This window comes from Paramisgurnus dabryanus, chromosome 5, assembly GCF_030506205.2.
Source record: "Paramisgurnus dabryanus chromosome 5, PD_genome_1.1, whole genome shotgun sequence".
Lineage (NCBI taxonomy): Eukaryota > Metazoa > Chordata > Actinopteri > Cypriniformes > Cobitidae > Paramisgurnus > Paramisgurnus dabryanus.
The window spans coordinates 20,112,040-20,134,330 of record NC_133341.1 but is presented as its reverse complement, the minus strand read 5'-3'; the positions used below and the strand labels follow the sequence as shown (position 1 = coordinate 20,134,330).

Below are 22,291 nucleotides of genomic sequence, written 5' to 3'. Positions count from 1 at the left end.
ATACACTATATATGTAGTGATATATTATTATTATTTTTATTATTATTAATATGTTATTTTTAAGAGGATATATATATATATATATATATATATATATATATAATATATATATAATATATATATATATATATATATATATATATATATATATATATATATATATATATATATATATATATATATATATATATATATATATATATTTAACTGTTTGTACAGGATAAAATCAAAAATAATCAAAATTATTAAGCAGCATAGTTTATTGAAAGATTAATACATCAAAGAGAAGCCTGACAAGCAGATGCACTGAGATGTACATTTAATAATTACAAGCTATGTCAATCCACTGTGTATGTGCCTTGACCCAGAATCCCTCTCCTGCTTGCAGATTCTGAGTGGTGGGCAATCATAGCTTTCTTGCGGGCTTCGGGATCTCGAAAGGTGTCCAGAGCTGGTCCCACCTGCAGAACAGTGTCAAATAAATCATACTCTGATATTCAGTCGACTGGGATGTTGTGAGGGAGAACGATGACAGGTGAGATTCACAAGATAAATCAGATATATGTGCTGTGGTTCCCTTCCCATGTGTATGTATATGTACAAGAGACAGAATGCTAGATTTAAGTAAAATGGTTTTAGAAGACAGGAAACATTTGGTTTTCATATACAAAACTGTTAAATCACTGTAAAAACGGCACCAGATACGCTTTTCCCGTGTAGCATCCAAGCTGCTAAAATAAAATGTGTACTGACAGGTTTTAAATAAAACAGAATTTCTTGTCACAGCACATGTATAATATAAACAATGGCTGAAAACTCCCAAATCTGTCAGCCAATCGGTTTATAAAAAACATTTATATATGATTAATGCATTTTATAGGCTAGCTTATGTTTATGGCACATTTAAGTGACTGAATGAGAAATCAAACGATTAGAAATCACACCAATGCACTCCTTCACCGAATACTTCTTTATAGCACTAAAAAACAGATTGAAGCTTTAGCATGTCACATCACATTTCAAGTATTTGTTTGCTTTTTATTATGGTTTTACATTTCCTTTTTCTAGCCTTGTTGCCTCTCTCAAACTCCTCCACACCCTTTTGAATTAAAGAGGAACGGTGCATCAAGAAAGCAGAAATGAAAGAGATGTAAGAGAAGATGACAATACAAACAAACAAACGACAGGTATGAAGAAAATGAGCGTAGAACGAAGAAGAGAGTCAAGGATGCAAATGTCGAACCTGGTGCTATCAGGACAGCTACTTGACAGGCTGTAATGAGCAGAGGTAAATCTTTTATAAGGTTAACGCTCCTCTCTCTCTCCATCAGCTGTCATACAAGAGAGAATTTAGCGCAGGCATGCAACAAAAATAACACCCTCCCTCATTAGAGCCGACTGAGGGTGGACGACAGGACAGACAGGCGCATAGGGTGCGAGTGTGTGTGTGCGTGTATGTGTGTAGAGGGGTAATTTGCAGAGGAAATAACACAAGATGTGATGGAAGAGAACAGGCGAGGAGTTAAAAGAAAATGGGGATATGCATGTATGTGCAAAATGATGGAGAAATCTGTGTGCGCATGTGCGTACGTATTTTTCTGAGAATGTGTGTTGGGATGTGTCTAATGGTCTTCGGGGGCCATCATTAGCTCAGCGGGAGTCTGATTCCCTCATAATTGGAAGCATTGGGGATTGTCAATAGGAAATTTTCATGTACTTCTGACAGGTAGAGCTGTCAGGATAATAGTCCACTTGTCATTGCAAAAGACCAGAAAAACCCCCACTATTGATTTAATTGGTGATTCACCATCATACCGGGTATTATGGCTCGAAAAGCAACCTAAACTGAAGGGGGTTGTGTATGTGTGAACAATTGCAAGGCTTGAGGCAGATTTTGTTACTTTCATTGTAGATTTTTCAGCTGGGCAACCTCATACTTCATATTGTCACAACACATACACACACGCGCTCTCTCTCTCTCTCTCTCTCTCTCTGTCTTTCTCACTCTCTCGTGTAAGTATATACACACAATATACTGATCATGATTACTACTCTACCATTCCGAGTCAACCACACCACTGGAATCATCAAACATGTAACATTTTATACAAATTGCTGGGAAATTAATTTGACATATTATGTATTATAAAAAATAAAACGTGTATGGCGTAACTACACTGTCACTGGTGCTGTACCCTTTAAAAAAAGTGCAGCTTTGCACCTAGAGTTTACATTAGTACCTCACAGGTCAATTTTGGTACCAAAGAGTGCATATTATAAGTACCGCAAAGGTACCCAAATGTATATCTGTACCTAATGATACATATTAGAACCGTTTTAAAGGGCACTGCCCCAGTGACAGCTGGAGTACATATTGACCCTTTTTTCTAAAAGCGTAGTTAAGTGAAAAAAAATTGGAGATTTCCAGAGAATAAAAGGTCATTGTTGCAACTCCGGGAGCTTTTACCTGCTGAAACCGAGGCAGTTTCCACATGGATGGAGCCTCGGGTAAGGGCAGACTCTTGCGAAGCAGAGTTGTCCGCGTGTCCTGGATACGCCCAAGCTGAGCCTGTTGAAATTTGCCCGATTTAAATGACACTTGCACCAGATTCATTTTCCCGAGAACAGCAAGAATAAATTCATTTCATGTACCTTCTTGTGGTGATGTGCTCGTAGGACTCTGTCCCTGGCCTGCTGCTCCTCCAGCCATCTCTGAGCATATTTATACTCCATGAGCTCTGAGATTGGAGTAGATGGTCTGCACGAAACCAAAGGTAATACATTGGAATTAATGTACTTTTACAGATTTTCCAAAAAATCTGAGGGGGGTAACTCTTTAATTTTATACTATCAAAAAAAAAAATGGTCAAAAAAATGGTCCACTGGAGCGGAAACCTTTGGAAAAAGTACGTCTTTGCACCTAAAAAGTGAATATCATTACCTCAAAGGTACATAATGGTACTTTAAAAGATACATTTTGGTACCAAATGTTTTCATATCTGTACACAAATGGTACATATTAGGACCTTTTAAAAGGGTACCGCCCCAGTGATGGCTTTTCGACCATTTTTAAATATGCGGTAGTGAAAGCAGTGCACTAATAAAATGGAGAGTGATCCTTTAAGAATTAGAGTTATCGTTTATTGTTTATTGAATATTTTGCCTTTTTTGATGATGCTTCCAGCTATGAATAACATTTTAATACTTTCAGCTCCATTGAACACATTTTACAATTTTTACCATGTACCATATTAGAGCTGGGCATCGATTCAGATGTTCCCGATTGATTTGAGTTCGATTCACAAGCTATCAAATTGATAAGATTTCGATTCACAAGCTATTAAATTGATTCCAATTCGGTTTTGATTTACGATTCTCGGTTCGATCTCGGTTCGATTCCAATTCTCGGGGCGATTTTTATACCCGGTTCACGATTCAACTCAATTGATATAGATTATATATGATATTATATTACAATATTATGTAAAGTATAATTGACGACGGGCCGTTGAATTATAAGAAAATAATGCACACCCAAGGTGGTTATGCGGCACGAAGCGGAGTGCCGTTACACCATGGGTGTGAATTATTCTGCTTATGACACCGTTACCAAAAAAATTGCTCTGGTGCCTATTTTTAAGACATTTGACAGGTTAGGTGTGCGGTTTACAGAAAAATAATCAACACCCACTGAACATTTCACCACAGAGCCCCTAAAGTGACGTTGGAGTAAAAAAATCAAAAGTGTGCAGTGCAGAATTTTTTTTAAAAAGTTTAGTTTTGCGTGCTCATGTGAAACTTTACGCACATTAAATTATCGCGCGCGCACAAGAAAGAGAAAGTTTCACGTGGGCACGCAAAAGTTTCACGTGAGCACGCAAAACTAAACGCGGTAGTTTCACATGCGCACGCGAAAGTTTCACGTAAGCACTTTATTTAATTTTTGCTCCATGTCCCTTTAGGGGCTCCGTATTTCTCAGCCACTCAGAAAAAAGCATTCAATAGCCCCGTAGCATAAATTATTATATTTTATACCACAGGTCTGTTGAATGCTTTATTCTGATTGGCTGAGAAATGTTCCATGGGTGTTGATTATTTTTCTGTAAACCGCACACCTAACTTTTTAAATGTCTTAAAAAAAGGCACCAGATCAATGTTTGGGGTAACTGTGGTATAAGAGGAATAATTGACTCCGGTCCTTTGAATTATAAGAAAATAATGCACACCCACAGTGTAACGGCACTCCGCTTTGCGTCGTGCCACATTGCACCTTGGGTGTGCATTATTTTCTTATAATTCAATGGCCCGTCGTCAATTATTCCTTACATATATTATATTATATTATAATATAGACTGAAATTATTTTATATTAGAATATAGACTGAATTAATGAATGACAGGCTTACCTCTCGCTCCTTGGTAAAGTCGGGTGATGCAAAAAGAGGGTGACCTCTAGTGGAGAAGACTAGTAATTAGAGTAATGTCAATCTTACGTTCAATGTTTGCGGAAATAAATATGGGGAAAAAATAGATTTGTGGCCTTTGAGAATCGATTTTAATTCGACCACGTAAAATAGACGATTAATCTAAAATCTATTTTTGTTTGCCCAGCACTATACCATATTTTACATTAAGCAGAGTTTTTCCTTAAATTAATGCAGTAAATGTGTACAAAAGACGAGATAAGACTCCCTCCTGGCCCACAATAATTGCATCACAGGCTGCAGTGGAACTCTAATAGCTGGCCTTTAAACTGACATTTGACCCTGTATTGTGACTTTGTAAACCTACTACCAGATGTACCCCATTCTTACATCTTGAATAGAAATCTCAAGATGCACTAGTGTGTGCTCTGTATTAAATGCGCATGTGTGTGTGTGCGTGCGTGCGTGCGTATGGGGATGGTGACATTTTCTGCAAGGATCCTAACACACCCTCATTAGGGCTGACCGTGGCATTCGCAAACAGCATTTGATGGATAGAGTGCAGGGCCAAACAAGTCCCCGAGGACCCCTGATCTTACCTCTCATTGCTCCAGCTCTCCTTCCTCCTGTCTCCCTCTTAAAACACTCGCCCAACACTGGATGTATCAACATCAAGAGTGAGCGAGAGAGAAAGGGACCGAGAGGAAGCCTGGACACGAAGCTGTGTTTTTGGTTAAATAATTCAACTCCATTTCAACAGAATCAAGGCCCAGGAGGGCGAGAGCAAAAAAGAAAGGAGGCTGAAGGAGAGGGAAGGGCAGAAGGGAGCTTGCGGCAGAACGGGCCCCTGTAATAATCCTACCAAAGTGCGCGTGTCATATCTCAGTGGGTATGGATCTCAAAAACTAGTTCTCTCAGCTTTCCGACTAACTTTCATTCTCCGTTCCGTGCAGATATACATACCTGCGCCTTCTCCACCCCCTGGTCCTTCCCTTTTGTCTGAGTGCTCCACTACTTTTTAAATCTGAACATCCACCCGTTTTAGTTTGCCCTTAGAGAGAGACCTGTTCATGGAACCATTTATAGCTTCTGCACGCTCGATATATCCAGCGATATGAAAACAATGATGGGGTTGTGGCGTAAATACGACTCATTAATGTTAATAAGGTGATGCAAGGTTCACCTAGCAGTCTTTATCTAATTAGCAGGCATGTATGGGTGTTATAGGATCAGTTAAGTACATCTGACCTGACCCAGATGGTTCTTGGTTTATATGCCGTTATTTTACATGACTGGCTACTATTTGCACCCAAGCAGTGCTCTTAAAATTCTGCGAGTCAATATTTAATTTGTTTTGAGTGTTTCACTTTATATCTGATATGATTTATACTTTATAAACGGACATGAGGAAAACCGCATTGAAATGACACATACGCTGTTTCTCTCTCTCTCTTCACTGACATTTTATCCAGCATGGGACCACTAGTAAAAATGTATTATGCATATATTATGCTTGTTTCTTGTAATGAAAAAATTAAATACAGTATTTCTTTTAATCTTTAAAAAAAAAAATTCTCTTTAAATAAACACTTGGATTCTTACAGCTTCCCTAACAGAACATCCACCGATGCATCTGCTCTGATTTCTGATTTAATCTTCTTGAAATACAAACTACGTGTCATTTCCCGGAGGGAGCCAGTTCTCACATACCCGATGGCACTTTGGTGATCTTTGGTGGACGCCTGACCCGCCGGGGGCGAGGCAGCTGGGAGGACGCTCCCCGGTCGGGAGCCCCGAAGGACTGGCCTCAATGATAAAATAATCTTTATGATTGTATATTAAAGAGGTCCTAGCATTTTAAAACACAGGGCCTTTATAAACACCCCCCCCACACACACACACACACACTCACCTGTTAGAAACACCAAACGAAGCATCTGTTGTTATGCGGGGTGGGGCAGACCTACGAAAGGCCTCTCTGGTCGCTGGCTGGCGGCGGATGTCATGGGTGGCACGGTACTGGTGCAGCTCTTTGGCAGTAACCAGGCCTGACTTGACCCCCTCGCGGTTAAGAGCGATGAAATCCCTCTCCGCCGTCCTGTGTCTGGTAGACATAGTGTGCGTTTGCCAGTTGGAGATAGCTACAAGAGGAGAGAGATCTTATAAAAATTTCTAAATAGCCAAATAACATTATGATGGCACATGCTCTGGTTGGAGATGATTTTTTGTTGTTGTTTGTTATAACAGTTACAATTGGATCAGCGATGACTAAGCTCAGATAAGCAGCATGACAGGGTAACCTTCACTAGATCTGTTCATGGCTCTTGTATAAGGTAGACGGGTTGACACTGGCAGTCACTGACGTCTGTCCTCCATTGGAAGTGCATAATTAAAGTGTAAGACGGGAAGCCGGTGCAGAAGCCAGGCACAGTTTAGTATGCTAACAGGAGTGCAGTGACAGCACAGGGTGAGTGCCTGAGGGGACACTTACTCAAGAAAACACACTGTGACATCAATCTGCGACAAGATTTGATGGGGAACGGGGTGGGGGGAGGTTTCTCATAAACAAAGGCTTTGAGTAAGTATACATGCTTCTTGGAAATGATTGAATCTTTATTATTCTTACGTTAAAGGCCTAAATAAAACTACGGCGACTGAAAATGTTGACATTTTTTACGAAATTGTTTTGTCACTTACCCTCTGGCACTCCTCCATCATGTACTGTAGTTGCTGTCCCATAAACAAAGTCGGATCCTGGGCAGGACAAACCTCTTGACTTGGTCTTTCCGAGTGTAGGCTATATAGAGATCGCATAGTAGTGAGAACTTTACACAGATGTACAGATTTCTTTTTATATAATTGCTGTATAGCTTACTGGAAAAGCATTCCTAGTGTACTTAAAGTGCTTTATTTTCGCACACTAATTTTGTACTTAATATGCTAAATATTAATCTTTAGTACTTCTTACTAGTGCTATTTTGAGACACCATAAATATGAACTAAAGTGTGCTAAAAATTTATTTAAAAATGTATTTAGGTACCACTTGAACCTATCTTTGTATGAAAGTTGAGTTCAAGTTTAATACAAGTGTTAACTAAATACATTTTTAATACAGAGATAGTATGTTAAAAGCGCCTTTTAGTTCATATTCATGGTGTCTCAAAATAGCACAAATAAGTACACTTAGATAATCTTAAGAAGTACTAAAGATGAATTTTTAGTATATTAGTATAAGTACAAAATTAGTGTGCGAAAATAAAGCACTTTACTGTAAGTACAATATAGAAGTATACTACTTTTTCATCTGGGTTGCGTTACCAGTGCAAAATGCTGTGGGTTCAAACCCAGGGAAGACACATACTGATAAAATGTATACCTTTATGTATAAAATCATCTGTCAAATGCATAAACATAATGTGAATTTTCCCTAAAGCGATTTTATGTGTGTATTTTTGACATTTCTTTTATAAACATCAATGAACTGTCAGTCAAACAGCAGTGACTTAATAACTGCACATTACCAAAATTAATAAAAGAGCACTTAGGAAAAAAACGAAGCATTTCACAATAAAGACAACGTAGGTATTAAAATGTGAATTTTTGTAGACCTCTAGAGTGGAAGTTTTTTTTTTTTTTGATTGACAGATTAAATCACACCTTTAGATTTTAGCATTATTGAGTGAGTCTATTAATAAAATCTTAATTATGCAAAAAAAAATTCGCATAGGTTGCACAAATTGCTGTGTTGGCTGTCAGCTCGGTAAAAAAATCCTGTTTGGAGGCATTCTTGATGGTTGATATCTTCAGTCAGACCGAATCGCTAACACACTGTAGTCCGTTTAGTTCATATATAGTACGATTTGTGTCTCCGGAGTGATAACTGTAAGATGATTGACAGCTAAATGGTAAAAAAAGGCATCATTTATCCTCCATGTGTTTTTGGGGGAGGGAATCTCTCCCATCATAATCTACCCTGAAAGCATCTCATGGGGCAGAAGAAAAGCCCGGTATTCTTCTCTGAACTCTGTTAAACAACTCAAAGCCTTGTTTTAAGAGCAGCTTATCTTAGAAAAGGTGGAAAATTGAGAATCAAACCACGGCAAAGGTGACAACCGGATGTATCGAAAGTGATCTGTGAAATATGGTGCCTGAGCATTCCAGAAGCAGGTATCTTTGATCTTTGATGGAACATGAGGGAGGTGTGCTCGCATGTCAGTCACGGAGTTACAGTTATGTCGGCGGTTCTCCTCACTCTGTCGCGAGTGATTTTTGGAAGAAGAAAAGACTTTGTGTGGCGAGTCTGTTGAATCTCTCATCTCTGGAGATCTCTCTGTGTGTGTGTGTTTGCTGTGTTCTAAAGACTTAATTCCTGGTTAAAAACCCTGAATCCTTCATTATTCGGAGGTCTACGTGGAAAACTGGATTTCAAAGACATTTGTCACTGGACCCCCACCAGTCGCCCCCAGTCGAATAAAGCCCTCCAAAAACTTAATATGGTTGCCAAACTCTGCTCTTTCTTTGGGCGAATCTCGATAACCTAAATCTTTCTTTGGCCTTTTGAAATCAAAGCCCGTTTCCAACCTCTAGTTAACATATCTGTTGAAACGTATCAAATGCTTCTTAAAGCTACAATCCTTTGCGTTAGTGCCACCGTGATGCTTGGCCACCCTCTTTAATCCCCTTGGCAATTTTAATCTGCAGATTGGTTTGAGGAGATCACTTAGAGATGCCTGAAGGAACGTGTTGACTGCTGGCGTAAAACGGCTAATCAGACCCCTCAAAACATTATTGGGCCTTTCATTCGCAATAAAAGGCCTGAAAGGGAAGGGGACAACAGAAAAGGCAAGTCGGGTGGAGGATTATGTTAAGCAAAAGCTCCTTTTATATTGTCATTTACTGGTGATCTGTCTCTATATTGTGCTTTCATTAACCAGGCACGGACGCGCTGAAAGAGCCAGAGGCCGGCATGAGAATAGGGCCGCGCTGAGAGAGGCTACACAAGGGTCAGTGGGAGCAGATTATTCACACAGGCCTAAAAAGGGAGCGAAAACAGGGGGACATAATCATCTCTTACTTAGAAGACCCCTTCAGTTTGGCCCCTGTCTATTCAGGGCCCCATGCTTTAATTTCACCGTCCTTTTGTCCCTCTCTTGCTCATGTGTGCGCTTAGGATTTCGATTGAGCTGCTGAGATTAGTTTAACGCCGACCCTAAGAGTCTATCACTACACTTTTTCGGTCTCATCTCTGGTGCTGTTTGAACGCACACACCCTCGCTCTCGCACTTAGATTACAGAAGTCTCCTTTTCTTTCTCAGATCTTGGCTTCATAAGTGAGCCCCATGTGGTATCCCTTTAATGCAACCCGGCCTTAGTGTTTTTGTTCTCTCTTCTCCTCCTGGTGCTGAAGTGCTGTGTGAGTATCTGCTGATCTGTATCACTTGAAATCACAGTACATCTCCAACAGCCTAGCTACTAGATTACACAAATTGCAGCGGGGAAGCTTGGAGATAAAACCGATCCGCACCTCCTGTCCAAAGTCTACCGGTTTTACGCTGTCCCGGTGGGCCCGGCTTAATCTCCACAGGCAGAGGCGAGGAGAGCCCTGAGCCAGGCCTGATCATCTCGTATAACTCGAAGCTGACAGACAGCCTCGCCATGCAGTTCTTTCCCTCGCAATTACAAATAAAAGCGCCCTTGATGATGATTAGAGGATAATGGGGAGTAATGCTCCGAACTGTTTCCCTTAATTATGATCCTGCAGTCCCATTCAGCGCCATCTGGTGCCTGATTACAGGACAGCAGGAACGCTGGCTTATAATTAATCTGCTCAGCTAAACTAACTACTAGTCAAAAAAATAAAAGTGGATAATAAAGCGACTCTGTATCTTTCATCAGACCTCCCACCTCATAATCAGATACAATTCATTAGGAAGAAAAGAAACTGCTTTATCCCTTTATGTACTATACAAAAACATAAAAAATGTCAGTGTGATAAAGTCAGCTTTTAAAAAAGAAAAATACATGTATTAATAAGGATTATGTCAAAAATGCTGAGAGAAGAAAAATAAAAATAAGTTTCTCATCAGGTCACAGATTTTCTCGTTCGCAGCGAAATCTGCTAAATCCATTGAATGTAAATGCGCACATATGTGCAATGCAAACATTCATGCAGATTCACGCGCGCATTCATCTCATCTCCTTTATAGTCTGGCTGGTTATTAAGATGCTAACTCTTTTTATGTGTGGCAAATCCTGAAGCTTTGGGTATAATTGATGAGGCATTTCCATAAAGAGGGCCAGCTAATTGGGAGCATGTGTCTGGGCAAAAGCCTGCGTGCTATCCTCCCTCGATTCAGAGTATTATTGTACGCCTTCAGATGTATGGATGCTCGAGGGTGTATTTTTATGTATTTTTAATAGAAAAAGTAGTCGGAATGAAGTACACAATCTGGTCCTGTCCTAGACTTGGTCTAAATTTTTACACCGTGACCTCAAACTGTATGCTGTGCTACTCAATTTAACATGGACAGGAATGATACATTATATCTTCATTTGTCCAGGTACATGCATAAATAAATGCGCATTGTCTTTGTTATGAGATACTACAATAAGGCCAAAGGTCTCTTTACATATCTCATTTACACTGATCTATTATACCAGCAGTTTACAGTAATGTACTGAGGTTCATGATTATGTATCTGTCTCTTTCTGCTTGTGTCTACAATGGTCCCAGCTGGATTCTATTAATATTAAGGCTTTGTGCTACAACAGCGACCATGTGGAAGCTAAAGCACCTTGTAAAGGTTGTAGTGAAGGCTTATGAGTCACTGTCTAACCAAGGTGAATGAAGGTCAAGGTTTGGACCGGTCCCTTTGCAATGCAAATACATTTCTGAAGCCAATTAAAGTCGGTAGGCCACTTACAAAATTATGTATTTAAAATTGTTTTTCCATATCTGCTATTGAAAAATTTTTTTTTACACATTTGTGACCCGTTCTGTGAATTTCAAGTCTCATTATTTAATTATGAGATAAGGAGCATCAAAGTTAGATTTTACAGATTTTACTTTAATTTCAATCTTTAATTTTGTCTTACCTGGTCAGTGTTAAAAATATCAAGGTTATTTTTCAAAATAAAAATTTACACTATGATTTTATGTAGAAAGCGGTAAATGACAAAAAAAATCACTTTATTCTTTAAATTTAAGGGAAAAAAATGACTTTAGGTGTTTTTAAATGTCATGTATATAATAAATTCACCTTCAGGCAATAGGCTACAGTATAGATTTGCTTTAGAAGAAATCACAGATTGCTGTGTGTCTAACATTAGTAATATAGGCTGTATGAAAAGTGAATGGTAATGAGTGGGAAGAGGGGACTGTGAATGGGGCCTAGCCAGTCTGCTGCACAGCAGGGCTCTCTCAGACACCAGAAAACAACAAAAGCCCCAAATCTGCTCCCCTGATCTCTAATTTACTGGTCATCAGGGAATACAGGCATGAAAACATGATTTATTGGCTATGCCTCATCAAAAAGGAATTAGGAGGAGAGGAGAGGAAAGGATATGGAAGGAGTTATAAACTTTTCCTTTTTTATTTTGACTTTTTGGACACATACGCGGAAAACGGCTACGTAAAGGCTTAACTACCAGATTTGGTTAGCAGACTAATTCATCTCCGTTTCGGTTTGAGGCCCATTAGCACATTACTAAGATATATGTATGCTTTTCTCGTGAGACAGCAGACTTGCGAAGAATGGCACAGAAAATTTTTCAGAATGATGAACCGTTCTCACTGTATACGCGCACGCCTACAGATACTCTCGCTTTGCCTGACAGCACGAGGGACTTGCAGCGGTTGGCCTATTTCTTAATGAATATGAGTCTGCCATTGGTCCCCTTTACGCAGAAAGCAAAGGCAGCCTCGATTGATTAAAGAAGGTTGAGGGTGCGCGTTCTAACCTCCAGCTGTAAAAACTAAACACAAGAGGGAAGAAATCAGGCAACATCAGGCAACGCCACAAGAACAAAAGCTTAAATCCTCACAGATGACTCTGTCATTGTTCCAGCGCACTGCCAGAACCTGTAGCTGTGAGTGCTCACAATGAAAAAGAATGAGAAATCCTTGATCTCGCGGGACTATGGGAACATGCACACAGTTCATTATCATAGTCATTTAAATACAGTAATCCTATTTTCTGCATCAGTCAAAAGGGGCATATCAAATAACCCTGGAGAGCATTAGAGAGAAAAGAGGGGCGAAAGCAAGCAAAGGTCTAACAGAGGCGTCTTATCCCACCAGGGATGGACAGAATGATTGGATGTGTGTGAAAAGAGAGAAAGCGGATGAGAGAAAAAAAGAGAAACAGAAGATCGCCCAGGTTCATTTCATCCTCCCTTCTGCTTCACTGGAAGACTTGATGAAGTTGAAATGAAGCAGAATTAGATTAGAGAAGGAAGGAACTAGAGAAGGAAGAGAAAATTATTGTGAATGACTTCAAACGTCACACAGATAAACCCAAAGCAAAACCCTTAGTGGTCAGATATTTCCAGCTCAGTACTATCACTTTCTTCTTCTGCTCACTTTATATGGTATGTACATTTTCAAAGCTGAATTGTATGTGCATTAACATGGAAGTAGTTCTTTTGAATACTGCATGTGTATGAAATATTCATCATTTGGCAGTAAATTAAAAAATTAAAATTGCATTTCTGTATTGGTGCAGGTTTAAGATTTAACAGTGTCTCTCATTTATGCATTTGACAGATGCTTTTATCCAAAGTGACTTCATAGTGCATTAAAAGTATTTATCAGTATGTGTGTGTGTGTGTGTGTGTGTGTGTGTGTGTGTGTGTGTGTGTGTGTGTGTGTGTGTGTGTGTGTGTGTGTGTGTGTGTGTGTGTGTGTGTGTGTGTGTGTCTGCCCGGGAAACCAACCCATGACCTTTACGCCACAAATTCAATGCTCTACCAACTAAGCTACAGGAACATACTCTTAATTTTCCGAAACCTTCGGATGATGCAATGTTGAAGTTAACAGTGTAAGACAAATAGCCTAGATGAGTGTATTTTAAAATTGTTCCATAATAATGCCTGCATTGCACATTTTTAATTTCTCACCATTTAACACATAATTCAACAAATTTTCTCATTAGTTAAATGCTTTCTGAGCAGTCTTTGAAGGGATCAGGGTCCACGCTTCAAGACTGCCATAGCGAGCTTTATTTAGAGATTAATCCTGCCATCTACTGGTCATTTTGGTTATGGGGTTATTTAAAAAAAATCTGTCTATTAAAGGGGACATTTCACAAAACTTTTATAAGATGTCAAAAAAATCTTTAGTGTTCCCAGAGTGTGTTTGTGAAGTTCTAGCTCAAAATATCATATAGATAATTTATAATAACATGTTAAAATTGTCACTTTGTAGGTGTGAGCAAAAATCTACCGGTTTTGGGTGTGTCCTTTAAAATGCAAATGAGCTGATCTCTGCAATAAATGGCAGTGCCGTGGTTGGATAGAGGTGCGGATTAAGGGGTGGTATTATCCCCTTCTGGCATCACAAGGGGAGTCATATTTCAATCATCTGTTTTTTTCACATGCTTGCAGAGAATGGTTTGCTAAAACTAAGTTACTAGGTTGATCTTTTTTACATTTTTAGGTTGATAGATGCACTGAGGACCCAACTGTAGCACTTAAACATAGAAAAAGTCAGATTTTCATGTCCCCTTTAAGACTATCTGTTTGTTTGCATGTTTAACTAGGAGTTATTTCTTCATGGCATTCTGTACATAAATTATTGTTCAAAGTTTACTTTTCTAGGTTTAAAAAAAAGTATTTATTTCAAAACTTACCTTAATAAGAAGAGGACGATGCAGCATAGACTCTCTCACCACACCAACACGAGGACTTTCCATATTTTCTGTCGCTGAGAGGAAGCCCTGATTTAAAATAATATGGTATTCATAATGAATATGTGCGAAAGCAACGGCTCACAGTCATCATACGATATTATCATTTTGCCTTTGAATTTGTATAAGAAGATATCTCCCACCTGTTGGACGAGACACCTTGCGAGGATAAGGTTAGGAAAATACGGTTGTTAGAAGGTGTCAGTAGACACGCACAACTTGTAATAATAATATAACACAGCACAGATGTAAATGAAAAAACAAATTCAATAAAGTTTCAAAGAAGCTTTTCAGCAGCAGGCCGTGATATAAATCCGCTTGCTTCTCGTTGTTTTGCGTTGTCATGGAGATGGGACGCTTCAAGCTCCAGTAGCTTTGGGGGTGTTATCATTTGATTATTCTGAAAAGCATGAGCTTTTATTATTTATTATTGCAAATGCATATTTTGTAATTTGGTCAAAAGTATACTTAAATCAAGTTGTTGTTGTTTTTATCGTGATCGCTCCAGTACGAAAGAGGGCAACATGGTACACACAATACATGCGCACTTAGACGAGAGCATTTGAGAGATTAACTGAATGTTAAAAAAGAATACAATAACTCTGTACAATAATATGTGTCTGTGTATATTTTTAAGAGAATGTGTGAGGCATTTCATGGTTTAAGTATCGTTACTGCTTGTTTGATTGTAAAATATGTGCCGTGTGAGTGACAGCAACTGAAGGAACAGTCTCGCGATATTTTGATGTCATGCGCTTATAAAGGATTTAAAATGAACAGCCGGACAGCGACCCCCTCTGTTGGAAAATAATCATAAGCATTAGCAAGCGCAATTTCTTAAGATTGCAGCGTCATCATTTGTGATAGCACTAATGTCCAAATACTACATATGTTATTTTAAAGTCTTTATTACAGTATTCTTTATAATGTCTTAAATTCGTTTAGGTCTATATTTGTTAGCCTGCATATCAAAGAGATGGGTATTTTTTAATAAAATAAAAAAATGTAATGGCAAAATGTAAAAAAACAAAGATTATTACGGTGTACTGCACAGAGAGAGGATGTTATCCCCAGAAGAAACATTTTTACTTTCTATATGTACATGCGGGTGCAGTCATCTATTGGACTGCGGCGGAGCTGCGGGCTGCCTCAGCATCAGCATCTTCTAGGCCCGCCTCCACTTTGTTTTGTGATACGCGCATAAACCAAGGATTAAGGTAAATCGGTAGGCGAACTGATTTCAAAATAAAAGCTGTATGATGCTAGGCAGCTGCTTAGGGTATTTTGGGTGTTTGCTAGAGTGTTGCTATACAGTTGCTAAATTATTTGGGGTGGTTGATAGGGTGTTGCAATAGTGTTGTTATGTAGTTGCTTGGATGTTCTGAATGGTTCTTAATGCATCACTTACAAAAATGAACCATGGTTTTAATGCAATTAAAACGTTACTATAACCATGGTTTTGCTACAAAAGTGGTAATTAATACGTCAAAATAACCATGGTTCATACAAAAACATGGTTAATTTTCATAAAGCAGTTTTGGTGAGCAGTACAGTGCAAAATTCAAATATTATAATATCAACAATGTGATAGGCAGCTGTAAAATGAAACAATCTAGACCAATATTTCTGAATAATACTGCATCATAGAATATTTGTGGAACTTTTATTGAAGGACTCTTTTAAGTCACGTTTTTACCTTAATGGTTAGTATATGTGCGCATCACAAAACAACGCGGGGCAACTTGACTGTTTTGCAAAGTGGAGTACCCTGGACGAAGGAATCTGCTTGAAGGTAATGTAAACAGTGTACATTGGTTAAGATAATGTACATTTTCATGTGCTGTCTGGAGTTTAGACGCTCATTTTAGTAAACATGCGTTTTACTTAATGCTCTTTTTGCATAACCACGACCATTCTTGATAAGATCTGGGATGGGACTGCGGTATTTCAAGTCAATGGTGTGTTACTTATAAGCCACGTAAATGCCTTAAATAGACCTAGTCTTTTTAAAAACTGTATGCTATTTTTCATTCCTTGTATTTATGTATTTTTGAAAACAGTATTGCTGAGATGGTTGGTAAAATTGTGTTAAAATGACAGGTCACCTACAAAACGGTGGGCTACGGAATGACCTTTAAACCTTTATCTGGTTCTTTAGGGAACGCCATTCATTGAATGTAAAATTATGTAAACCCAACATTTTCCCACATGTTTAGGATATTGTTTTTGGATTCTGCACGGAGGAGGCAATGAAGTCTTATCCATCACTATCTGTTTGTACTGTGTTATGTAAGTAAGATTGTATTCTTTAAATCTTAAATTGTATTCAGGTCAATAAGTGAATGAACGGTGCATATATATTGTCCTCTTAATAAAAACACCTTTTCAAAAAGGTTTTAAAATAATTTTGTTTATAGTGAGATGGTTTAAATAGAGGCCTGTAAACATCTGTTTAGCTTACATTAAATTTCAGAAACAGTGCAAAGCAGTGTTATCTAAAAAATCACAATAAAACAAAATCTTTAAAAAAATGCTATTATTATGCAAATAATCTGTAATATAAAGTTTTTCTTATTCAATAAATTTATGTTATTCTATGCTATTCAATATTGTATTAACAAAAAACTATGGGTAGTTAAATACCCTAGTAAAAAGTTGTTTCTGGAGAGCCCCGCACGCAACAGCAGACATAACTGTAGATGTCTCCCTAATCTGTCACACTTGACTGAACTCTTCATCAGCTTGTTAAGTGCTCTAAGATCTGAAATCTGTGTTGGATAAGAAAAACATTCAAACTATGTATTATTGGGGGTCCTCCAAGAGGTTTGGAACGTCTGCCACAAGCACTGGGAGTACATACAGTAGAGTGGGGCCTTGCAAGCATCCCAAACTCAGAGAGTGAAATATAATACTTGGCAATTAACAAATTCCAATTGCCCTTCCTGACAACTGCTGCCTAAAAATATTTTCTTGCATGTTTAACTTCGGAAAGAACGTGGCATATCTCACAGGAGACAGGATCGTTTGTAGTAGAGGCAACATTATAGTCTTTCGACAGACTGTACCTCACTCTTACATTTACAAGTAACTAAAATATTTATCATGATTTATTGATGATATAAAAGCATTATGAATCAATTTGCAAATTACAAAAGCAGTGATTCTGTAAGTTTGTGGTCAGTGATTCTGGAAGCCACTTATGAGTACTAATGTAATGGACAATGAAAAATTATTAGATCTGTTCCAGCTGCACTGAAAATAAGTTTGTATAAAAATGTTTTGGTCAATCGGGTCATTTATTGAATTAATATAAGGTTAAAAAAATGACTGCCGTGTCCATGTCAACCGGCCCAGGAAGTAAACTGTTGCCACAATTTGTGTGTTTGTTCTAGTCTTAAAGGAACACGCCCACATTTTGGGAATTTAGCTTATTCACCGTATCCCCCAGGGTTAGATAAGTCTATACCTTTATCATCTCTGTGCGTGCTGTAACTCTGTCTGACGCAGCCCCCGCTAGCTTAGCTTAGCACAAAGACTGGAAGTGAATGGCTCCAGCTAGCATACTGCTCCCAATAAGTGACAAAATAATGCAAACATTTTCCTATTTATATGTTGTGATTATTATAGTCACACCATGTACAAATAACAAGGTCAAATGAAACACAGCCATCTTTTAACAGTATACATACCGGGAACTATATTCTCAGAAGGCGAAGCACTGCTACTTGGGTGGAGTGATACTGTTAAAAGATGGCTGTGTCTCATATGACCTTGTTATTTGTACACAATGTAACTATACAAATCCCAACACATAAATAGGAAAATGTTTGCGTTATTTATTCTGTCACTTATTGGGAGCAGTTTGCTAGCTGGAGCCATTCACTTCCATTCTTTGTGCTAAGCTAAGTTAGCGGGGGCTGCGTCAGACAGAGCTACAGCATGGATGGAGATAAGAAAGGTATGTATGGACTTATCTAACTCTGGGGGATACGGTTAATAAACTAAATTCCCAAAACGTGGGCGTTTTCCTTTAAGATTTACGTTTGAAACGATATTTTGCTTTGTTTACTTTTTTGCATATCGTTAACATGTACTAATACACACTTACACACAAAAGGAAATGTAAAATCGTGAATCGGATAATAGTCAAATAGGAAATCTTCTCGGATAATAGTTGCTTTTTAACGCAAATTAAATATTAATGATATAGCATTATCAAATTTCATATTTTAAATACTGACATGGTTGTGATTTTCTCCCACCAGTGTGTCTGTCATGTATAGTGGGAGTTGTCACTGCTACAAACCCATACCAGAAACCCAGCTTTTTGGATTTTGACTCATGGTTTTGGCACACTCCTCGAGGGCCCCAAATGTTTTCCTGCGTTACCTACATGGAGAAGAACCTTCGGGTTGATTGTGAATTCCCAGAGACGCACAAAATCCCCGGGCCATTTTGCGAGTTCAAACAGGATGGGCGACTTATGGGATCCACCTACCCAAACACTCCAGTTCAGTTGATACCACCTATTGAGACTCGACGCCGAGTCAATGTCTCCTTGGTGGCCCCTAACATTTGTCGCCTCACCTGGATGCCACTGTCAGATGACCGTGCATACACCTATACCTGCAGAGTTTACCAGGGCAGCACCTGGAAAGAGAACAGTATGGCGTTCCATCAAAGTGAGTTAAAATGTGCCTGAACAAAATCCCTCTTTAACATATGCAATTCTTATTTAGAAGTTAGATTTAAAGAAAAGGTGGTGTCACTGGCTGTGACTTCTTTCCCAATGTGATTTTACAATACAGGCATTCTTGTTTCTCTATTACTACACTGCTTATAATCTGTCTCTGTATTTCAAATAGGAAATCTTCTGGTGTGCTCCGCCTTAAGCGTACTGTTCCACACAGGACCATGGATACTTGGAGTTGTCATATCACTTCCTGTGTCTCTCGGGGTCCTGTCAGGATGATCAGCCCTACGTCCCGCAGGCTTAAACATTTCATCTACTCTCAAATTTGTTGGTTTTAAAGGGCACCTATTTCATTGCTAAAACAATGTTGTCTTGTATATTTGGTATAATGCAATGTGTTTATGTGGTTTATGGTTAAAAAAACACATTATTTTACACAAACCGTACATTTTTCCTGAAACTCACTGATTTTGATTTTGTTCAAAACTCATCGATTTAAGCGCTGTGTTCCTGATTGACCAGCTAATCTGTACGTTGTGATTGGCCTGAATCCCTCTGATGTCAGCCCGGAAATGTGACGCTTCTTACCATGTTCGAAAGATTCGGTCACAATGCAATGCTAACAGGAGTTAACCTACAGACTGAGTCCAAAGGTGGAGGAATTATGATAATGTCAGTCTTCTCTACATCACCAATCCCAGGAAGTAAACTGTTGCCTACAATCCATGTGTTTGTTGTAGTCCAAGAAAAGAGATTTACGTTGGAGACGATAACTCGCATCATCGTTTACTTTGGGGTTTGTACATTTTGCATATCGCTAACATGTACTAATACAGTGTTTCTCAACCCTGGTCCTCAAGGACCCCCTTCCAGAATGTTTAAGATGTGTCCTTATTTAAAACACCTGTACCAACTCATCAGCCACCTTCCAGAATGTCTCTCTAACAAGCTAATGATTTAAATCAGGTGTGTTAATTAAGGAGACATCTAAAACATTCTGGAAGGGGGTCCTTGAGGACCAGGGTTGAGAAACACTTTACTAATACACACCTACACACCAAAGTAAATGTAAAATCGTGAATTGGACAATAGGAGCTCTTTAAGTGTCTAACATGGCATCTAAAAGGGGTGGTTTCCCGAACATGCCTTATCCTAGTCCCAGACTAAAATGCATAATTGAGCTGCCTTAATTTATAAACACCTTGTACTGACACATCTTAACATATATCAGTGCCATTGTTTTGTCTCATGCAAACCATGTATTGCATTTTGCAAGGTTAGTTTGTAAAAAACACTTAAATATCCTATTATAACCAAGCCCTAGTCCTGGATTAATTTAAACCCTGTCTGGGAAACCGCCTCTTAAGCTTCTAACATTGCAGCTGTTTGGGTTTCTATTGTCTTTACATCATCAGTATTCTTTGTGAAAGAACAAATGAGACTCAGAAAACATTGCACATGCGGCCCACTTAAGATAAAAATACTTAGCTACATTCTAGAAATCTTTTAATCTGACTCTGCTAACAAATGAAGTTGTTGTAGCAACTATTTCTGTTACAGGACAACCTGAAAATATTTTTTACAGCAGATTTGTGTTGTTGAATGCAAAGTAGCATGCCAAAAAACAATTCCAGACTTGTTTGTCAGTTTAACACTGCATTGCAATCATACTGCCATCCTGCTTATCAAACAGTAAACGCAGATACTTGAAATGATATGACAGCCAAAACATAACTCACATACAATTTTCTCTGTTATCAGATTGTTTGCTATTGTTTTGATATATGAACCTTTATGCAATATTCAATCATGTGCTTCCTTTACAAATCACAAAAAAGCAATCATACAGTCGCTTAATAAGATATTGTAGTTTTTATTGCCTACATTTTTGTAATGTTTCTAGAAATACCCGAGTGATTTGTTATAAGAATAATCCGTATTCTCAATGGTGGCTGGCTGGTTTATCGATCCTTACTATTCGTCAGTGCAAAATACATTATATGGCTGCTACCATTCTGTTATTGCAATAACAACTCTCTTTAATGCTTATTTATATGGAGAGCCTATTGAAGGACACTCCTGCTGACATATTGTATTGCAGCACTTGCACATGAAGCACAGATCAAAACTGCATATCCTGTTAACACAAACAATTCAAGGACATAAATTTGCTTTAAAATACTTTCATAACACATATCTATACGTGTCTTCCATTATGATTGCATGCACAATGCAGCTTCTTTATGCACATGTTAAATTGTATTTTCATACAAAGTGTAGCTGCTTTCGCACATGCCTCCCTGCACTAACCCTATGTGCCTTAGGTTACATTAAGGTGAAGCAAAACTGAGCTTTTTCTGTGTGCTGCATAGTCTGTTGTTTCATTTAGGCTAAAATGGCTCACAAAGATTGCATTGCAAAATACTCAAGCACTAACATGCACATTTCATGCACTTATAATTGTGTGGGAAAACCTCGGTCGGTATTCCCTATTTAGTATATTCTGCTATCTCATTGCTATTGTCTGAAGGATCTATAGCGCAGAAAACAATAAAGAACTGCAGAGTGTAATGTGTGCTTGATGTTTTTACTGACATTGATCAACACAGGGGATGTATGTGTTTGTTTGAGAACTTATTTCAGATCAGATTATATTTTTTTTGTTTTAATCTATGCATACGCTCAACACTTCATTTCAGGAACAAAAATTGAGATTATATCTAAATTCATTATATTTAAATATACTGTAGTTCTTTTTCTATATTTATAAAATGTTATCGTTTCAACATATTAACCTCTTAAGCGTCACCCCACCCTATTGAGTTAAATCTACACTCTTGAAGCTTTCAAACAATATACAGTTTGTCATGATTAGATAAGAATTCACATGCAAACATTGAAGTAAATAGGCATCCTGCTGGTGGGACAGTGACATTTAGCAGAAAATAAATGTTTTGAGGCACACTCTCATCATAAATAAATAAATTACTCTCCCTACATAATTTATTTTATAAAACACTGTTGGAATGTCTATTCTGGAGGCTTAGACCTTTCCAACAATATATAGTTTGTAGTGATAGATTAAAATTTACATCAACAATATTGATGCAAACTTAGGTGTCCCATATTCAGGACGGCAACGCTTAACAATTTAAACCCAAATTAAAATAGTTGCATTTATTCCAGGCTAAATCTCATAATCCAATATTGAGATTAGGAGCATCAAAGTTTGAATTCAGCCATTTATTTCACTATGACTTCAATTTTT

General features: G+C 38.2%; 2 protein-coding genes across 2 annotated transcripts; one reads left to right on the top strand and one right to left on the bottom strand.

Moving 5' to 3' along the window:
* Positions 1–263: 263 nt before the first annotated feature.
* cfap77 (cilia and flagella associated protein 77) lies at positions 264–14,787 on the bottom strand. Its single transcript, XM_065250000.1, has 7 exons — positions 14,474–14,787; positions 14,274–14,360; positions 7,122–7,221; positions 6,337–6,565; positions 2,653–2,758; positions 2,468–2,569; positions 264–461 (listed from the first exon to the last, which is right to left on the bottom strand). Exons 2-7 carry the CDS (start codon positions 14,334–14,336, stop codon positions 339–341), a joined length of 723 nt encoding a protein of 240 aa, XP_065106072.1. The 5' UTR covers positions 14,337–14,360; positions 14,474–14,787; the 3' UTR covers positions 264–338.
* A 1,146-nt stretch (positions 14,788–15,933) lies between these two features.
* Positions 15,934–21,590, top strand: LOC135732096 (uncharacterized). Its single transcript, XM_065249999.1, has 4 exons — positions 15,934–16,122; positions 16,547–16,619; positions 18,596–19,012; positions 19,196–21,590. The coding sequence occupies exons 1-4, from the start codon at positions 16,042–16,044 to the stop codon at positions 19,300–19,302; spliced, it is 678 nt and encodes a 225-aa protein (XP_065106071.1). The 5' UTR covers positions 15,934–16,041; the 3' UTR covers positions 19,303–21,590.
* The last annotated feature ends 701 nt before the right edge of the window (positions 21,591–22,291 follow it).

Bases quoted from the DNA above. Each gene is read 5' to 3' on its own strand.
- cfap77 (XM_065250000.1), bottom strand. From the start codon at position 14,336: ATGGAAAGTCCTCGTGTTGGTGTGGTGAGAGAGTCTATGCTGCATCGT. The intron at 6,566-7,121 runs GTAAGTGACAAA...CTCCTCTTGTAG, and splicing joins TGATGGAGGAGTGCCAGAGG to CTATCTCCAACTGGCAAACG. The intron at 2,759-6,336 runs GTGAGTGTGTGT...GGTTTCGTGCAG, and splicing joins TCGTTTGGTGTTTCTAACAG to ACCATCTACTCCAATCTCAG.
- LOC135732096 (XM_065249999.1), top strand. From the start codon at position 16,042: ATGTGCGCATCACAAAACAACGCGGGGCAACTTGACTGTTTTGCAAAG. The intron at 16,620-18,595 runs GTAAGTAAGATT...TTCTCCCACCAG, and splicing joins ATCTGTTTGTACTGTGTTAT to TGTGTCTGTCATGTATAGTG. The intron at 19,013-19,195 runs GTGAGTTAAAAT...TATTTCAAATAG, and splicing joins CAGTATGGCGTTCCATCAAA to GAAATCTTCTGGTGTGCTCC.